The 21,190-nt window shown below is 47.1% G+C and overlaps 1 protein-coding gene across 3 annotated transcripts in view; it reads left to right on the forward strand.

The window, feature by feature from the left end:
* usp33 (ubiquitin specific peptidase 33) overlaps positions 1-21,190 on the forward strand; it is an 81,058-nt gene that overhangs the window by 21,066 nt on the left and 38,802 nt on the right. For all 3 annotated transcript variants that reach the window (XM_029706066.1, XM_029706068.1, XM_029706067.1), the window contains exons 6-13: positions 2,250-2,358; positions 2,469-2,538; positions 4,774-4,887; positions 5,319-5,397; positions 13,430-13,904; positions 15,219-15,359; positions 15,727-15,839; positions 17,358-17,530. In XM_029706066.1, coding sequence (XP_029561926.1) covers positions 2,250-2,358; positions 2,469-2,538; positions 4,774-4,887; positions 5,319-5,397; positions 13,430-13,904; positions 15,219-15,359; positions 15,727-15,839; positions 17,358-17,530 — 1,274 coding nt within the window. The remainder of the gene's footprint in view (positions 1-2,249; positions 2,359-2,468; positions 2,539-4,773; positions 4,888-5,318; positions 5,398-13,429; positions 13,905-15,218; positions 15,360-15,726; positions 15,840-17,357; positions 17,531-21,190) is intronic.

A 21,190-nucleotide genomic window follows, 5' to 3' on the forward strand; every position in this document is an offset into this window, starting at 1 on the left:
TAGATGAGGATGGTTCTAGATGAGGATGGTTCTGATATGGTTCTAGATGAGGATGGTTCTGATATGGTTCTAGATGAGGATGGTTCTGATATGGTTCTAGACGAGGATGGTTCTCATATGGTTCTAGATGAGGATGGTTCTGATATGGTTCTAGACGAAGATGGTTCTAGACGAGGATGGTTCTCATATGGTTCTAGATGAGGATGGTTCTGATATGGTTCTAGATGAGGATGGTTCTGATATGGTTCTAGATGAGGATGGTTCTGATATGGTTCTAGATGAGGATGGTTCTGATATGGTTCTAGATGAGGATGGTTCTCATATGGTTCTAGACGAGGATGGTTCTCATATGGTTCTAGATGAGGATGGTTCTCATATGGTTCTAGATGAGGATGGTTCTCATATGGTTCTAGATGAGGATGGTTCTCATATGGTTCTAGATGAGGATGGTTCTCATATGGTTCTAGATGAGGATGGTTCTCATATGGTTCTAGATGAGGATGGTTCTCATATGGTTTTAGATGAGGATGGTTCTCATATGGTTTTAGATGAGGATGGTTCTCATATGGTTCTAGATGAGGATGGTTCTCATATGGTTCTAGATGAGGATGGTTCTAGATGAGGATGGTTCTCATATGGTTCTAGATGAGGATGGTTCTCATATGGTTCTAGATGAGGATGGTTCTCATATGGTTCTAGATGAGGATGGTTCTCATATGGTTCTAGATGAGGATGGTTCTCATATGGTTCTAGATGAGGATGGTTCTCATATGGTTCTAGATGAGGATGGTTCTCATATGGTTCTAGATGAGGATGGTTCTCATATGGTTCTAGATGAGGATGGTTCTCATATGGTTCTAGATGAGGATGGTTCTCATATGGTTCTAGATGAGGATGGTTCTCATATGGTTCTAGATGAGGATGGTTCTAGATGAGGATGGTTCTCATATGGTTCTAGACGAGGATGGTTCTCATATGGTTCTAGACGAGGATGGTTCTCATATGGTTCTAGACGAGGATGGTTCTCATATGGTTCTAGACGAGGATGGTTCTCATATGGTTCTAGACGAGGATGGTTCTCATATGGTTCTAGACGAGGATGGTTCTCATATGGTTCTAGACGAGGATGGTTCTCATATGGTTCTAGACGAGGATGGTTCTCATATGGTTCTAGACGAGGATGGTTCTCATATGGTTCTAGACGAGGATGGTTCTCATATGGTTCTAGACGAGGATGGTTCTCATATGGTTCTAGACGAGGATGGTTCTCATATGGTTCTAGATGAGGATGGTTCTCATATGGTTCTAGACGAGGATGGTTCTCATATGGTTCTAGACGAGGATGGTTCTCATATGGTTCTAGACGAGGATGGTTTCTCATATGGTTCTAGACGAGGATGGTTTCTCATATGGTTCTAGACGAGGATGGTTCTCATATGGTTCTAGACGAGGATGGTTCTCATATGGTTCTAGACGAGGATGGTTCTAGACGAGGATGGTTCTCATATGGTTCTAGACGAGGATGGTTCTCATATGGTTCTAGACGAGGATGGTTCTCATATGGTTCTAGATGAGGATGGTTCTAGACGAGGATGGTTCTGATATGGTTCTAGACGAGGATGGTTCTGATATGGTTCTAGACGAGGATGGTTCTCATATGGTTCTAGACGAGGATGGTTCTGATATGGTTCTAGACGAGGATGGTTCTCATATGGTTCTAGACGAGGATGGTTCTCATATGGTTCTAGACGAGGATGGTTCTCATATGGTTCTAGACGAGGATGGTTCTCATATGGTTCTAGACGAGGATGGTTCTCATATGGTTCTAGACGAGGATGGTTCTAGACGAGGATGGTTCTCATATGGTTCTAGACGAGGATGGTTCTCATATGGTTCTAGACGAGGATGGTTCTAGACGAGGATGGTTCTAGACGAGGATGGTTCTGATGTGGTTCTAGATGAGGATTGTTGTAGATGTGGATGGTTCTGATGTGGTTCTAGATGAGGATTGTTGTGGATGGTTCTGTGGTTCTAGACGAGGATGGTTCTAGACGAGGATGGTTCTAGACGAGGATTGTTCTAGATGTGGATGGTTCTGATGTGGTTCTCGACGAGGATGGTTCTTGACGAGGATGGTTCTGATATGGTTCTAGATGAGGATGGTTCTAGATGAGGATGTTTCTAGATGAGGATGGTTCTGATATGGTTCTAGACGAGGATGGTTCTGATGTGGTTGTCTTCTGTTCCAGGAGTGTACCAGGGTGCAGGGCAGTCCCACTTCTCTGAGACTGCCCTCTACTAATGGCTGTGAAGACCTGGGCATGGAGACGGAGGAAGAGGAGGAGCTACGCGCCCGAGGTACGCCTTCATCTGACTGGACCAATGCTCACGCTAGCATCAGCCATGCTCTCTCTCTCTCTGCTGTTCTGTAGCGAGTTCAAACTCTTTGTGTCCGTCTCCTCCTGTAGGTCTGACGGGATTGAAGAACATAGGGAACACCTGCTATATGAATGCAGCCCTGCAGGCCCTGTCCAACTGGTGAGACCCGTAGACATATTAAACCAGTAGATGGCGCTGAAGTCATCCAAAGTGTTCCTATGGAAAACTCCCGATTTTTGGCGCATGAAGCCAGAACTATTTTGAATTTGAAGTGCGCCATATTGCTGAATGGCACCAAAAAAATTTGCTAAGGATCATGGTTGGCAGTGGCTGTAACTAGCAAAGGATCATGGTCAATGTAGTCGTTTTTTCGTCCTGCCTTGACAATAGTCAACCCAACCAGAGAGTTTTTCTAAACCTAGAGGCGCGACATCGGGGACGCTTAGCGAAACGGACTATGCCTGGGGTTTGTGAAGTCAATGAGAGATGTGAAAAAAAATTCTTCCTTTTTAGTTGTTAATTTTCTCAAAGTATAAAGGCACAACCTAGATTGAAGCCGATGTCTTAAGCAGTTTAACATTTATTACTCCGACCTCGTGAATGTGACAGACATCGTTTTTATTTAGGTCAAAAACGGCTTCATATCGAAGGAGTGCATTTGATTTGATTGGCTGCACATTCGCAGTTCGATGCGAGACAATCGTTTGACCCGACGATGCCATGACATCGCCTACAAAAGTGTGACGGGGGGATTTCTATTGGAGAAGCAGTGTCTGCCAACTGGAAGCCTTTCGATGAGCCCGCTCATCCTAGCTCGGTTAGGCTAGATTGGATTACCTCATATTAATTAATTAATTAATTAATTAATTATACAATAGTTTAAGAAACACAATCAAGATTATCTTTATAATTTATGCAACTGCATAATTTTGTCCTAATAAAAAAACAACCGACAAATGAAGTTTGGAATTCAACATTTTGTTCGATTATAATTTCATACTAAATTGATATTTCAGTGTGAGAGTAATTCTCCTTCTCCATGTCATCCTCGGTCGCCCGCTGTTTTTCCCCCCCTCGGTCGCCGGCTGTTTTTCCCCCCCATAGACGGTGCATTCAGAAAGTATTCAGACCCCCTTTGATTTTGTTATGTTATAGCCTAATTCTAAAATGGATTGAATACATTTTCCCCTCATCAATCTACATGCAATACCCCATAATGACAAAGCAAAAATATATATTTTTTGCAAATGTATTAAAAATGAACTGATTTACATAAATATTCAGAACCTTTGCAATGAGACTTGAAATTGAGCTCAGGTGCATCCTGTTTCCATTGATTGGAGCTTGAATGGAGTCTACCTGTGTAAATTGTATTTTATTTTACCTTTATTTAACTAGCCAAGTCAGTTAAGAACAAATTCTTATTTCCAATGACGGCCTAGGAACAGTGGGTTAACTGCCTTGTTCAGGGGCAGAATGACAGATTTGTACCTTGTCAGCTCGGGGATTCGATCTAGCACACTTTCGGTTACTAGTCCATCGCTCTAACCTCTCTGTCTCCCCCTGTGCAGTCAGGTGTGTTTATTGACCTCTGTCTCCCCCTGTGCAGTCAGGTGTGTTTATTGACCTCTCTGTCTCCCCCTGTGCAGTCAGGTGTGTTTATTGACCTCTCTGTCTCCCCCTGTGCAGTCAGGTGTGTTTATTGACCTCTCTGTCTCCCCCTGTGCAGTCAGGTGTGTTTATTGACCTCTCTGTCTCCCCCTGTGCAGTCAGGTGTGTTTATTGACCTCTCTGTCTCCCCCTGTGCAGTCAGGTGTGTTTATTGACCTCTCTGTCTCCCCCTGTGCAGTCAGGTGTGTTTATTGACCTCTCTGTCTCCCCCTGTGCAGTCAGGTGTGTTTATTGACCTCTCTGTCTCCCCCTGTGCAGTCAGGTGTGTTTATTGACCTCTCTGTCTCCCCCTGTGCAGTCAGGTGTGTTTATTGACCTCTCTGTCTCCCCCTGTGCAGTCAGGTGTGTTTATTGACCTCTCTGTCTCCCCCTGTGCAGTCAGGTGTGTTTATTGACCTCTCTGTCTCCCCCTGTGCAGTCAGGTGTGTTTATTGACCTCTCTGTCTCCCCCTGTGCAGTCAGGTGTGTTTATTGACCTCTCTGTCTCCCCCTGTGCAGTCAGGTGTGTTTATTGACCTCTCCGTCTCCCCCAATGCGGTCAGGTGTGTTTATTGATCTCTCTGTCTCCCCCCTATGCAGTCAGGTGTGTTTATTGACCTCTCTGTCTCCTCCCTGTGCAGTACGTTGTTTGTTTCTGTGCGTGTATTAAGATGTATGACCTCTTTCCTTTCTACAGACTTCCTCTAACCCAGTTCGTCTCTCTCTCTCTCTCTCTCTCTCTAGTCCTCCGCTGACCCAGTTCTTTGTGGAGTGTGGAGGTCTGGTGAGGACAGACAAGAAGCCTGCTCTGAGTAAGAGCTACCAGAAACTGGTGGCAGATCTCTGGCACAAGAACAGGTACACTGCTTATCCTCACGCTGTCCTCTGAGTCAGTCCTCGTCACCTGGGTGCTGTCCATCCGTCCATTCAGACAGTTTAGAAGAGTATGTTTGGGTTCATTTCACAGATTCTGCAGGCCTCATCAATGAGCGGGTTAGCCTATAGTGGTCTCTGTAGGCCGTCCTAACCCTGTTCTGTGGTCTCTGTAGGCCGTCCTGACCCTGTTCTGGTCTCTGTAGGCCGTCCTGACCCTGTTCTGGTCTCTGTAGGCCGTCCTGACCCTGTTCTGGTCTCTGTAGGCCGTCCTAACCCTGTTCTGGTCTCTGTAGGCCGTCCTAACCCTGTTCTGGTCTCTGTAGGCCGTCCTAACCCTGTTCTGTGGTCTCTGTAGGCCGTCCTAACCTTGTTCTGTCTCTTTAGGCCGTCCTAACCTTGTTCTGTCTCTTTAGGCCGTCCTATGTGATCCCTACCAATCTGTTCCAGGGGATCAAGGCTGTTAACCCCATGTTCAGAGGATACTCCCAACAGGTAGGTGTGTTCTCATTCAGTCTGGTAATATGGTCGATATCCAGTATATCTAGTACTCCCAACGGGCAGGTGGCTTCTCCAGGGCTGTTAATACTCCCAACGGGCAGGTGGCTTCTCCAGGGCTGTTAATACTCCCAACGGGCAGGTGTCTTCTCCAGGGCTTTTAGTACTCCCAACGGGCAGGTGTCTTCTCCAGGGCTGTTAATACTACCAACGGACAGGTGTCTTCTCCAGGGCTGTTAATACTCCCAACGGGCAGGTGTCTTCTCCAGGGCTGTTAGTACTCCCAACGGGCAGGTGGCTTCTCCAGGGCTGTTAATACTCCCAACGGGCAGGTGTCTTCTCCAGGGCTGTTAGTACTCCCAACGGGCAGGTGTCTTCTCCAGGGCTGTTAGTACTCCCAACGGGCAGGTGTCTTCTCCAGGGCTGTTAATACTACCAACGGGCAGGTGTCTTCTCCAGGGCTGTTAGTACTCCCAACGGGCAGGTGTCTTCTCCAGGGCTGTTAGTACTCCCAACGGGCAGGTGTCTTCTCCAGGGCTGTTAAAGTAAACTGCTGTTGAAGAATAGGTCCCTTTCATGTCTCTTTCCTCAACCAGCCACCATTTTTATAAGCATGTTGCTCAGGGAATATTCAATTGTTACGCTACACTGTTCTTCTCTGCGCTACAAGGCAAGCTGGAAATTATCAATACCGATGAAGGAACTCTGAGTCCACTTCGCCCTCTCCCACTTGGACAAAAGGAACGCCGACGAAAGAATGCTATTCATTGACTACAGCTACATCGTTATCCCCTCATAGCTCATCCCTAAGCTAAGGACCCTGGGACTGAACACCTCCTTTGCAACTGGATCCTGGACTTCCTGACGAGCCGCCCCCAGGTGGTAAGGGTAGGCAGCAACCACTCCACCACGCTGATCCTCAACACTGGGGCCCCTCAAAGGTGTGTGCTTCGTCCCCTCCTGTACTCCCTGTTCACCCACGACGGCGTGGCTGTGCACGACTCCAACACCATCGTTAAGTTTGTTGATGACACAACAGGCGTAGTAGGCCTGATCACCGACAACGATGCGACAGCCTATAAGGAGGAGGTCAGAGACCTGGCCGTGTGGTGCCAGGACAACGACCTCTCCCTCAAAGTCAGTAAGACAAAGGAAGCTGATTGTGAACTACAGGAAACAGAGGGCAGAACACGACCCCATTCATATCGAAGGGGCTGTAGTGGATTGGGTCGAGAGCTTCAACTCCTCAGTGTCCACATCGCTAAGGACCTATCATGGTCCATACACACGAACATGGTCGTGAAAAGGGCACGACAACACTTCCCCTCAGACAGCTGAAAAGATTTCCCCAGGCCATAAGACTGCTAAATAGTTAGTTAACCAAATATCTACCCAAACTATTTAACTATCTGCATTGACCCTTTTACCTGCACATCAACTTGTACCCCTTGTGTATAGCCTAGTTCTCGTTACTCAGTGTGTACAGTACCAGTCAAAAGTTTGGACACGTCTACTCATTGCAGGGTTTTTATTTTGACTATTTTCTACATTGTAGAATAATAGTGAAGACATCAAAACTATGAAATAACACATGTAATCATGTAGTAACCAAAAGAGTGTTAAACAAATCAAAATATATTTCATATTTAGCCACCCTTTGCCTTGACTGCTTTGCACACTCTTGGCTCTCCCTCAACCACCTTCATGAGGAATGCTTTTCCAACAGTCTTGAAGGAGTTCCCACATATGCTGAGCACTTGTCCGGCTACTTTTCCTTCACTCTGCGGCCCAGCTCATCCCAACCCAAAAGGGTGTCGAAATTGTCAACAAAAGTTAGACCCATTAAGCTGCAATAATCACATAGCCAGTTGTGAAGAGAAAGAATGCTGCTAAAGTGTTCAATGCCACAATTCAGAGAGGGCAATAGGCCAGATATGATGGGTCTTTAATTAGTTTCTAGCAGAGAGTCAATCAGCTCTTTTGAAATCCAGTTTGAGCTGTTCAACGCTGCCCTTCATAATGTTATTAAAACCCACATGGACTAGGATAGAATCAATGTCCATGTCCTGGTGTAGTACATTCAGGACCAGCTTAGTAATGTCATTTACTTGAGCTCCGGGAGTGGACATTGTTTTTGCACCAGGAAAAGTCACATTTCCTACCATGGAGCTGCCCAACAGCACGGCTAGCGAGAAGGATGAAAAAAATCCACCCACTCCCACGCTTCACAGGATGGTGCAGGCCTCTGACAGATGGAGAAGCCCTGCTCGATCCAGAGCAAGGACGGAAGGTTGCCGACTTTGATATCGTAGAGGAAGGAGTAGGCACAGCGGCCACACACGGGTTCCCCCAGCGACAAAGGTGCAGGAAGATCAGGCTCCAGGGCGGCAGAAATATTTGTTGTTTGTATCCGCTCCGGGCCTCTCGTTGGGAGTGTAGGCTGTTTTGCGGCAGGCTGCTGTCTTCGGCTTCCACGGCTCGTGACATGCGACCATCGTTGATTGCCGTGCTCCTCTTGCTGTGCTCTTTCGACTCTCCTATCAGATAGGGGGAGGAGAGGCAGGAGATGGCTCACCTGGTGAACGAACACCGGGTAACACTGGCCAGTCGGTTAACAACAAACGACAAGACAGAGATGCATCCAACCGTGCGAGAACGCCGTCAAGCCACCGGCGTAGAAAGGTAAACATTCCACTCGGCGTTTCCCCCAGTTTCTTACGTAGGCTGGCGACTTGCGAGATCAAGGAAGCCACCTCAAGTCTATAATCCTTTGCAAGCAAACAATTACTGCATTGGAACTCTGAGTGATCCAGTTTGTCCTGAAACAAAGTGTAGTAGATACAGCTCCTACAGAGCTGGAAACCATTCATTTACCTCTCCAGACAAAGAGAAATCAAACTCATCTGGGGCTAACTTCGTTAGCTTGATAGCTAACGTTAGCTGCTTGCCTCACGCAGCGCAACGCATCTCCTTCACGTAGAGTTGATCAGGCTGTTGATTGTGGCTTGTGGAATGTTGTCCCACTCCTCTCTAGTGGCTGTGTGAAGTTGCTGGCTATTGCCGGGAACTGGAACACGCTGTCGCACACGTCGATCCAGAGCATCCCAAACATGTTCAATGGGTGACATGTCTGGTGAGTATACAGACCATGGAAGAACTGGGACATATTCAGCTGCCAGGAATTGTGTACAGATCCTTGTGACATGGGGCCGTGCATTATCATGCTGAAACATGAGGTGATGGCGGCGGATGAATGGCACGACAACAGTATCTCTGTGCATACAAAGTGCCATCAAATAAAAAGCAATTGTTCGTTGTCCGTAGCTTATGCCTGCCCCATACCATAACCCCACCGCCACCATGGGGCACTCTGTTCACAACGTTGACATCAGCAAACCGCTCACCCACACGACGTCATACAAGTGGTCTGCGGTTGTGAAGCTGGTTGCGAGTACTGCCAAATTCTCTAAAACAGTGTTGGAGGTGGCTTATGGTAGAGAAATGAACATAAAATTCTCTAGCAACAGCTCTGGCGGACATTCCTGCAGTAAATATGCCAATTGCACACTCCCTCAACTTGAGGCATCTGTGGCATTGTGACAAAACTGCACATTTTAGAGGCCTTTTATTGTCCCCAGCACAAGATGCACCTGTGTAATGATCATGTTGTTTAATCAGCTTCTTGACATATCAGGTGGATGGATTATCTTGGCAAAGGAGGAATGTAAACCAATTTGTGCACAACATTTGAGAGAAATACGTTTTTTGTGCGTATGAAACATTTCTGGGATCTTTTATTTCAGCTCATGAAACATGAGACCAACACTTTACATGTTTCATTTGTATATTTGTTCAGTGTAGATGTTTACATTTGGACTCTGAGGTTCTTGCGCTGTCTGATGGATCAGCTCCACGAGGAACCATATTATTAGATGCAGTGCCTTCTGAAAATATTCATGTTGCTTGAATTTTCCACATTTTGTTGTTATGTCCTGAAATCGAAATGGAGTAAATCGTTTTTTTCCCCCTCACCATCTACACACAATACCCCATAATGACTAAGTGAAAACATGTTTTTAGCAATGAAAAAATATTTTTTTTAAAATACAGAAATGTCTAAATTACAAATTCTCATACCCCCGAGTCAATACATGTTAGAATCACCTTTGGAAGATGATTCCAGTAGTGAGTCATTCTGGGTAAGTCTTGTGGTAGCCAATTTCTGCATTACCGAATGAGGAGAGAGACAAACTTCACACACCAGTCACAGTTATACTAAAACTACATCTTTAATAATAAGAGCTTTGCGAAAGCACTTGACTTCCAATGATGCGCCAATGAAAAGTGACAACACAAAAGTACAAAGATCTTTTATAGCCAAGATCCACCCCTCTCAACGGACATGATGAACCACAGATCTTAGGAACAGTTCACAAAGGGACTTTATATTTGAGAAAGGAGTATCCCATAGCCAGATAACATTCGCTATAAATTATTGTTCAGTTTGGTCCCTAATGACGAGGTTCTAATCTCGTTCCTGGTACTTCATAGTACAAGAACACCAACTCATCCAATGGCATATATCAATTGTCAACTCTAGATACTCCCATCTCAAGTAAACCCCCTCTTGATCCCACTCCTGGACAAGCTCACTGAGGGGAGTGACTTGCACACAGACATTGTGGAGACAAATAATTGGTTCCCCATTAATCACGCCATCCCTTCACATGGTTTAAGAATAGGTAAAGACACATTTCACATATGAAGACAATGTTCCATCCTGTCCTCTTCCCTTTACTGATATTCTGCATAGCACCAGGGACATGTGAAAGACAAGTCTGACCTCTCCCCTCTCTGGGCCCCAAGTGACTGAGCCCCAGCTGAGGGAAACGTGCAACTGAAAGACACCAGAGTCCAAAGGGATACTTTCTAATGACAAGTATCTCACATAAGCATATTATGCTAATAAAGCATCTTAATTATCTATGTTACCCAACTAATTCTGATTCATCTGCCACAGTCTACCGTTTATTATTTTCAACTTTCTTCAAGCTCTGTCATGATGGTTTCTAGAAAACCATTTTCAAGTAGATTTAAATCAAAACTGTAACTAGGCCACACAGGAACATTCACTGCCGCCTTGGTAAGCAATTCAAATGTTGATTTGTCATTGTGTTGTAGGTTATTGTCCTGCTGAAAGGTGAATTCATCTCGCAGTGTCTGGTGGAAAGCAGACTGAACCAAGCTTTCCTCTAGGATTTTGCTTGTGCTTAGCTCCTTTTTTTCTTTTTATCCTGAAAAACTCTCCAGTCCTTAACGATTACAAAGCATACCCATAACATGATGCAGCCACCACCATGCCAGTATTACATTAGTGCCTTGTTGCAAACAGGATGCATATTTTGGTATAGTTTCATTAGCAAGGACACATGTGTCTTTGTAGTGACTGGGTGTATTGATACAACATCCAAAGTGTAATTAATAACTTCACCATGCTCAAAGGGATATTCAATGTCTGCTTTTTTTTTTATTTGAACCCATCGACCAATGGGTGCCCTTCTTTGAGGCATTGGAGAACCTCCCTGGTCTTTGTGGTTGAATCTGTTTGAAATTCACTGCTCGACTGAGGGACCTTGCAGATAATTGATTGTGTGTGGGGGTACAGAGATGAGGTAGTCATTCAGAAATCATGTTAAACACTATTATTGCACACAGAGTGAGTCCATGCAACTTATTATGTGACTTGTTAAACACGTTTCTACTCCTGAACTTATTTAGGCTCCACATAACAAAGGGGTGGAATACTTATTGACTCAAGAAATGTCAGATTAAAAAAAAATATATATAATAATAATAATTTTATACATTTGAAAAAATGAAATAAAAACATACTTTGACATTGTGGACGTCTATAATATGTTTCCATTAGGACGAGAACCATATTGTAACTATACTACACTGTGTATATATATATATATACACTGCTCAAAAAAATAAAGGGAACACTAAAATAACACATCCTAGACCTGAATGAATGAAATAATCTTATTAAATACTTTTTTCTTTACATAGTTGAATGTGCTGACAACAAAATCACACAAAAATCATCAATGGAAATCCAATTTATCAACCCATGGAGGTCTGAATTTGGAGTCACACTCAAAATTAAAGTGGAAAACCACACTACAGGCTGATCCAACTTTGATATAATGTCCTTAAAACAAGTCAAAATGAGGCTCAGTAGTGTGTGTGGCCTCCACGTGCCTGTATGACCTCCCTACAACGCCTGGGCATGCTCCTGATGAGCTGGTGGATGGTCTCCTAAGGGATCTCCTCCCAGACCTGGACTAAAGCATCCGCCAACTCCTGGACAGTCTGTGGTGCAACGTGGCGTTGGTGGATGGAGCGAGACATGATGTCCCAGATGTGCTCAATTGGATTCAGGTCTGGGGAACGGGCGGGCCAGTCCATAGCATCAATGCCTTCCTCTTGCAGGAACTGCTGACACGCTCCAGCCACATGAGGTCTAGCATTGTCTTGCATTAGGAGGAACCCAGGGCCAACCGCACCAGCATATGGTCTCACAAGGGGTCTGAGGATCTCATCTCGGTGCCTAATGGCAGTCAGGCTACCTCTGGCGAGCACATGGAGGGCTGTGCGGCCCCCCAAAGAAATGCCACCCCACACCATGACTGACCCACCGCCAAACCGGTCATGCTGGAGGATGTCGCAGGCAGCAGAACGTTCTCCACGGCGTCTCCAGACTGTCACGTCTGTCACGTGCTCAGTGTGAACCTGCTTTCATCTGCGAAGAGCACAGGGCGCCAGTGGCGAATTTGCCAATCTTGGTGTTCTCTGGCAAATGCCAAATGTCCTGCACGGTGTTAGGCTGTAAGCACAACCCCCACCTGTGGACGTCAGGCCCTCATACCACCCTCATGGAGTCTGTTTCTGACCGTTTGAGCAGACACATGCACATTTGTGGCCTGCTGGAGGTCATTTTGCAGGGCTCTGGCAGTGCTCCTCCTGCTCCTCCTTGCACAAAGGCGGAGGTAGCGGTCCTGCTGCTGGGTTGTTGCCCTCCTACGGCCTCCTCCACGTCTCCTGATGTACTGGCCTGTCTCCTGGTAGCGCCTCCATGCTCTGGACACTACGCAGACAGACACAGCAAACCTTCTTGCCACAGCTCGCATTGATGTGCCACCCTGGATGAGCTGCACTACCTGAGCCACTTGTGTGGGTTGTAGACTCCGTCTCATGCTACCACTAGAGTGAAAGCACCGCCAGCATTCAAAAGTGACCAACATCAGCCAGGAAGCATAGGAACTGAGAAGTGGTCTGTGGTCACCACCTGCAGAACCACTCCTTTTATTGGGGGTGTCTTGCGCATTGCCTATGATTTCCACCTGTTTTCTATTCCATTTGCACAACAGCATGTGAAATTTATTGTCAATCAGTGTTGCTTCCTAAGTGGACAGTTTGATTTCACAGAAGTGTGATTGACTTGGAGTTACATTGTGTTGTTTAAGTGTTCCCTTTATTTTTGTGAGCAGTATATAATGTTTCCATTAGGACTAGAATCATATTAGAACTATACTATAATGTTTCCAATAGGACGAGACCCATATTGTACTATGTTTCCAATAGGACTAGAACCATATTGTAACTATACTATGTTTCCAATAGGACTAGAACCATATTGTAACTATACTATGTTTCCAATAGGATTAGAACTATACTATGTTTCCAATAGGACGAGAACCATATTAGAACTATACTATAATGTTTCCAATAGGACTAGAACCATATTGTACTATAATGTTTCCAATAGGACTAGAACCATATTGTACTATAATGTTTCCAATAGGACTAGAACCATATTAGAACTATACTATAATGTTTCCAATAGGACTAGAACCATATTAGAACTTTACTATAATGTTTCCAATAGGACTAGAACCATATTGTACTATAATGTTTCCAATAGGACTAGAACCATATTAGAACCATACTATAATGTTTTCATCAGGACTCTCAGGAGTTCCTACGCTGTCTGATGGACCAGCTCCACGAGGAGCTCAAGGAGCCGCTGGCCGAGCCCCTCGACAACGACCAACACTCGCACGCCATCGCCATGGACGACTGCCCCGACGACGACAGCCGCAGCCAATCAGACGGAGACTTCCAGTCGTGCGAGTCTTGCGGCAGCAGCAGCGAGCGGGCGGACATCAAAGGCGGGAGCGGGGATGGTCGGTCGGCAGCGCCGTTAGGGGAGGAGTCTAACGAAGCAGAGATGCTGATCTCTGATGGACCTGACTCCTCCAACTCCTCGGGACAAACCAATAGGGACTGGCAGAAGGAGAAGAACCTGATCAACAACCTCTATCGGGGGTCAGGGTCATCAGGGGGAGACCTATATAAAGACATGGATACCACTTCCGAGGCCGTGCCCATCATCAGCAGCCAGGGGGCCGTCAAGGTCCAGATACAGGGAAACATGGCTGGTAGGTAAACCTTGAATTATTGAATTATGAACGACTGGATGGATGGATGAATCACGTAGGTTCAAACCATCATATCAGTCTTGCTTGCCTCAATATTGTCAGGGCGGAAGGGTAGCCTAGTGGTTAGAGCGTTGGACTAGTAACCAAAAGGTTGCAAGTTTGAATCCCCGAGCTGACAAGGTACAAATCTGTTGTTTCTGCCCCCTGAACAAGGCAGTTAACCCACTGTTCCTAGGCCGTCATTGTAAATAAGAATTTGGTTTTATCTGACTTGCCTAGTAAATAAAGGTAAAATAAATACATTTGTTATCCCGCTGAGCCTGTCTGTGTACCTCAACATTGTGTTAGCCTGCTGAGCTCAAGCCTAGTTGTTGATATGACCAGGAAGGGTTGATACTGTGACCAGGATGGGTTGATACTGTGACCAGGATGGGTTGATACTGTGACCAGGATGGGTTGATACTGTGACCAGGACGGGCTGATACTGTGACCAGGAAGGGTTGATACTGTGACCAGGAAGGGTTGATACTGTGACCAGGACGGGTTGATACTGTGACCAGGACGGGTTGATACTGTGACCAGGACGGGTTGATACTGTGACCAGGATGGGTTGATACTGTGACCAGGACGGGTTGATACTGTGACCAGGACGGGTTGATACTGTGACCAGGACGGGTTGATACTGTGACCAGGACGGGTTGATACTGTGACCAGGATGGGTTGATACTGTGACCAGGACGGGTTGATACTGTGACCAGGACGGGCTGATACTGTGACCAGGAAGGGTTGATACTGTGACCAGGAAGGGTTGATACTGTGACCAGGAAGGGTTGATACTGTGACCAGGATGGGTTGATACTGTGACCAGGAAGGGTTGATACTGTGACCAGGAAGGGTTGATACTGTGACCAGGACGGGTTGATACTGTGACCAGGACGGGTTGATACTGTGACCAGGACGGGTTGATACTGTGACCAGGACGGGTTGATACTGTGACCAGGACGGGTTGATACTGTGACCAGGACGGGTTGATACTGTGACCAGGACGGGTTGATACTGTGACCAGGACGGGTTGATACTGTGACCAGGACGGGCTGATACTGTGACCAGGACGGGTTGATACTGTGACCAGGACGGGTTGATACTGTGACCAGGACGGGTTGATAATATGACCAGGATGACAACTTGACAATTTATGCAAATGTACCTATAGTCCGATAAGCTTGACCGGTCAAATGTATTTTCGGCGGCTAGACGATTTTTAACGGTTAACCTTTTAACATCCCTAGTCTCTTCCTCTCTCCCTCGCTCCAGACTCGTTCCCCGAGGTAGTCTCTAGCAGCACCAGACCCCAGACTCCAGTCCCCATGGAAGGACACTCCTTCACCAAGATGTCCTCCAGTCCACCCAAGAACAACTGTGTCTGGCCAGGAATCTCCTCCAGCCATCTGAAAAGTATTTACTATGTAGCACATAGAATATCTCTCTGGGTAATGTAGGCAGAAAGACACTGCGGTGGTAATGTAGGCAGAAAGACACTGCGGTGGTAATGTAGGCAGAAAGACACTGCGGTGGTAATGTAGGCAGAAAGACACTGCGGTGGTAATGTAGGCAGAAAGACACTGCGGTGGTAATGTAGGCAGAAAGACACTGCGGTGGTAATGTAGGCAGAAAGACACTGCGGTGGTAATGCAAACAATTTAAAGAAAAAAATTGTTGTCTGTGTGCCTCTCTCTCTCTCTCTGCCTCTCTGCCTCTCTCTCTCTGCCTCTCTCTCTGCCTCTCTCTCTGCCTCTCTCTCTCTCTCTCTCTGCCTCTTCAGTGACCTCGTTTTCCTCACCGAAGAGCAAGCGCCAGAAGAAGTACCGTAGTGTGATATCAGACGTGTTTGATGGGACCATTGTCAGCTCAGTGCAGTGTCTGACCTGCGATAGGGTGAGTAGTTTGTCTAGCCAGTCTTGTTGAGCACCTAGCCTGACCACTCGACATTCTCCCTCTGCTCTGTCGTTTCGCTACAGGCTTCAGTCTGAGGCTGCAATTATTCAAGTCATTTGTGGCGTCGAGGGGCGTTGTACAAAACATAGTCACCAGCGATTGGATCGTCTCTAACCAATCAAAGCCAATTACACATTTTCACACCGCCGCATTACCCACGTGTATCCTGAATCTGGCCCCAGCCCATCAGTTTCTGGACCAATTAGACGGCCCCAAATGTGTTGTCGTTCGGCGAGGGGTCGAGGAGGTACTCCGTTGCAGACTCATTGGTGAGAAGAAACTAACAGCCAGCCATGGGGAATAATTAACATGGAATAGACCTTAACCCTCTGTCCCCCTGTCCTGTGAAGGATGGACCCTCTGTGTCCCCCTGTCCTGTAAAGGATGGACCCTCTGTGTCCCCCTGTCCTGTAAAGGATGGACCCTCTGTGTCCCCCTGTCCTGTAAAGGATGGACCCTCTGTGTCCCCCTGTCCTGTAAAGGATGGACCCTCTGTGTCCCCCTGTCCTGTAAAGGATGGACCCTCTGTGTCCCCCTGTCCTGTAAAGGATGGACCCTCTGTGTCCCCCTGTCCTGTAAAGGATGGACCCTCTGTGTCCCCCTGTCCTGTAAAGGATGGACCCTCTGTGTCCCCCTGTCCTGTAAAGGATGGACCCTCTTTGTCCCCCTGTCCTGTAAAATATGGACCCTCTGTGTCCCCCTGTCCTGTAAAGGATGGACCCTCTGTGTCCCCCTGTCCTGTAAAATATGGACCCTCTGTGTCCCCCTGTCCTGTAAAGGATGGACCCTCTGTGTCCCCCTGTCCTGTAAAGGATGGACCCTCTGTGTCCCCCTGTCCTGTAAAGGATGGACCCTCTGTGTCCCCCTGTCCTGTAAAGGATGGACCCTCTGTGTCCCCCTGTCCTGTAAAGGATGGACCCTCTGTGTCCCCCTGTCCTGTAAAGGATGGACCCTCTGTGTCCCCCTGTCCTGTAAAGGATGGACCCTCTGTGTCCCCCTGTCCTGTAAAATATGGACCCTCTGTGTCCCCCTGTCCTGTAAAGGATGGACCCTCTGTGTCCCCCTGTCCTGTAAAGGATGGACCCTCTGTGTCCCCCTGTCCTGTAAAATATGGACCCTCTGTGTCCCCCTGTCCTGTAAAATATGGACCCTCTGTGTCCCCCTGTCCTGTAAAGGATGGACCCTCTGTGTCCCCCTGTCCTGTAAAGGATGGACCATTCTCTATGGTCTTTATTCTTTCCATATAAAGGTGTGAGAAACACCTGTACTCTCCTTCCTATTCCTCATCTCTACACCCTGATTACATTACTGATGAATGTTTTCTATCACAGGGGTTTGTTCTGCTTGCATTTCTTAAAAGTATTTCATGTGTAATTTTGATTTATTTAGGCTTCATCTGTGACTCCCTGATTTTAAAAGGTTAAATTAATAAAATGACTTCCCTTCATTCTTCTCCAGGTGTCAGTGACCCTCGAGAACTTCCAGGACTTGTCCCTGCCCATCCCAGGTAAGGAGGACCTGGCTAAACTCCACTCCTCCTCCCATCAGACCTCTCTGGTCAAGGCCGGGTCCTGTGGAGAGGTCTACGCTGCTCAGGGATGGGTCGCCTTCGTCATGGAATACATCAAGAGGTATGGACAGCCTGTCGGCCATAACTATTATACCCCCTTATGGGTACGGACAGCCTGGTGACCCTAACTATTATACCCCCTTATGGGTACGGACAGCCTGGTGACCCTAACTATTATACCCCCTTATGGGTACGGACAGCCTGGCTGCCCTAACTATTATACCCCCTTATGGGTACGGACAGCCTGGAGGCCCTAACTATTATACCCCCTTATGGGTACGGACAGCCTGGCTGCCCTAACTATTATACCCCCTTATGGGTACGGACAGCCTGGAGGCCCTAACTATTATACCCCCTTATGGGTACGGACAGCCTGGCTGCCCTAACTATTATACCCCCTTATGGGTACGGACAGCCTGGTGGCCCTAACTATTATACCCCCTTATGGGTACGGACAGCCTGGCTGCCCTAACTATTATACCCCCTTATGGGTATGGACAGCCTGGCGACCCTAACTAGTATACCCTTTAATGGGTACGGACAGCCTGGCTGCCATAACTATTATACCCCCTTATGGGTACGGACAGCCTGGCTGCCATAACTAGTATACCCTTTAATGGGTACGGACAGCCTGGCGACCCTAACTAGTATACCCTTTAATGGGTACCCCCCAGGAAGAGTAGCTGCTGCCTTGACAGGAAGTAGTCGGGATCCTTTAATAAATGCGAACACATCTGTTATGTTATTAGTTACATAGTACATTACTACAGAGCCTTCAGAAAGTATTCACACCTCTTGGCTTTCTCCACATGTTGTTTAGTTACAGCCTGAATTTAAAATGGATGTCATTAAAATGTCACTGGCCTACAAACACAATACACCATCATGTCAAAGTGAAATTATGTTCTCAGACATACAAATCAAACCAAATGAAAAGCTGACATTTCTTGAGTCAATAAGTATTCAACCCCTTTGTTATGTGGAGCCTAAATAAGTTCAGGAGTAAAAACGTGTTTAACAAGTCACATAATAAGTTGCATGGACTCACTCTGTGTGCAATAATAGTGTTTAACATGATTCATGAATGACTACCTCATCTCTGTACCCCCACACACATACAATTATCTGTAAGGTCCCTCAGTCGAGCAGTGAATTTCATAACACAGATTCAACCACAAAGACCAGGGAGGTTTTCCAATGCCTCAAAAAGAAAGGTACCTATTGGTCGATGGGTACAAATAAAAGCAAACATCAGACATTGAATATACCTTTGAGCATGGTAAAGTTATTAATTACACTTTGGATGGTGTATCGATACACCCAGTCATTACAAAGATACAGGCGTCCTTCCCTAACTCAGTTGCCTGAGAGGAAGGAAACAGCTCGGTGATTTCACCATGAAGCCAATGGTGACTTTCAAACAGTTAGAGTTAAATGGCTGTGATATGATAAAACTGAGGATGGATCAACAACATTGTAGTTACTCCACAATACTAAACTAATTGACAGAGTGAAAAGAAGGAAGCCTGTACAGAATAAAACTATTCCAGAACATGCTTCCTGTTTGCAACAAGGTACTAAAGTAAAACTGCAAAAAAATGTGGCGAAGATATTCCGTTTTTGTCTTGAATAAAAAGTGTTATGTTTCCAATATCCAATACAACACATTACTGCATATGACTCTCAAGCATAGTGTTTGCTGAATCATTAGAGGTGGCAGGTAGCCTAGTGGTTAGAGTGGAGGGTCGGCAGGTATCCTAGTGGTTAGAGTGGAGGGTCGGCAGGTAGCCTAGTGGTTAGAGTGGAGGGTCGGCAGGTAGCCTAGTGGTTAGAGTGGAGGGTCGGCAGGTAGCCTAGTGGTTAGAGTGGAGGGTCGGCAGGTAGCCTAGTGGTTAGAGTGGAGGGTCGGCAGGTAGCCTAGTGGTTAGAGTGGAGGGTCGGCAGGTAGCCTAGTGGTTAGAGTGGAGGGTCGGCAGGTAGCCTAGTGGTTAGAGTGGAGGGTCGGCAGGTAGCCTAGTGGTTAGAGTGGAGGGTCGGCAGGTAGCCTAGTGGTTAGAGTGGAGGGTCGGCAGGTAGCCTAGTGGTTAGAGTGGAGGGTCGGCAGGTAGACTAGTGGTTAGAGTGGAGGGTCGGCAGGAAGACTAGTGGTTAGAGTGGAGGGTCGGCAGGTAGCCTAGTGGTTAGAGTGGAGGGTCGGCAGGTAGCCTAGTGGTTAGAGTGGAGGGTCGGCAGGTAGCCTAGTGGTTAGAGTGGAGGGTCGGCAGGTAGCCTAGTGGTTAGAGTGGAGGGTCGGCAGGTAGACTAGTGGTTAGAGTGGAGGGTCGGCAGGTAGACTAGTGGTTAGAGTGGAGGGTCGGCAGGAAGACTAGTGGTTAGAGTGGAGGGTCGGCAGGTAGACTAGTGGTTAGAGTGGAGGGTCGGCAGGTAGACTAGTGGTTAGAGTGGAGGGTCGGCAGGTAGACTAGTGGTTAGAGTGGAGGGTCGGCAGGTAGCCTAGTGGTTAGACTGGAGGGTCGGCAGGTAGCCTAGTGGTTAGACTGGAGGGTCGGCAGGTAGCCTAGTGGTTAGAGTGGAGGGTCGGCAGGTAGCCTAGTGGTTAGAGTGGAGGGTCGGCAGGTAGCCTAGTGGTTAGAGTGGAGGGTCGGCAGGTAGACTAGTGGTTAGAGTGGAGGGTCGGCAGGTAGCCTAGTGGTTAGAGTGGAGGGTCGGCAGGTAGCCTAGTGGTTAGAGTGGAGGGTCGGCAGGTAGCCTAGTGGTTAGACTGGAGGGTCGGCAGGTAGCCTAGTGGTTAGACTGGAGGGTCGGCAGGTAGCCTAGTGGTTAGAGCGATGGACTAGTAACCGGCAGGTAGCCTAGTGGTTAGAGCGATGGACTAGTAACCGGCAGGTAGCCTAGTGGTTAGAGCGGTGGACTAGTAACCGGCAGGTAGCCTAGTGGTTAGAGCGGTGGACTAGTAACCGGCAGGTAGCCTAGTGGTTAGAGCGGTGGGCTAGTAACCGGCAGGTAGGCTAGTGGTGAGAGCGTTGGGCCAGTAACCGGCAGGTAGGCTAGTGGTGAGAGCGTTGGGCCAGTAACCGGCAGGTAGGCTAGTGGTGAGAGCGTTGGGCCAGTAACCAGCAGGTAGCCTAGTGGTTAGAGCGTTGGGCCAGTAACCAGCAGGTAGCCTAGTGGTTAGAGCGTTGGGCCAGTAACCAGCAGGTAGCCTAGTGGTTAGAGCGTTGGGCCAGTAACCAGCAGGTAGCCTAGTGGTTAGAGCGTTGGGCCAGTAACCAGCAGGTAGCCTAGTGGTTAGAGCGATGGAGTAGTAACCAAAAGGTTGCAAGTTCAAATCCCCGAGCTGACAAGGTACAAAATCTGTCGTTGTGCCCCTGAACAAGGCAGTTAACCCACTGTTCCCCAGTAGGCCGTCATTGTAAATAAGAATTTATCCTTAACTGACTTGCCTAGTTTAATAAAGATTTAAAAAATGTATGGGCATCCTTGTAATTATTAATGACTGGGGAGTTTTACAGGATAAATAAGAAATGGAATGGCGCTGAGCACAGGCACAATCCCAGAGGAAAACCTGGTTCAGTCTGCTTTCCACCAGTCACTGGGAGATCAATTCACCTTTCAGCAGGATAACTGCTAGAAATGAAATGGTTTGTTTTAAATAGACCGTTCCAGGCACCATCATTGCTCCCAGCGGGCGAATAATACAGACGAGGCAACTGTTGACTAC

Source organism: Salmo trutta, chromosome 21 (assembly GCF_901001165.1).
Source record: "Salmo trutta chromosome 21, fSalTru1.1, whole genome shotgun sequence".
NCBI lineage: Eukaryota > Metazoa > Chordata > Actinopteri > Salmoniformes > Salmonidae > Salmo > Salmo trutta.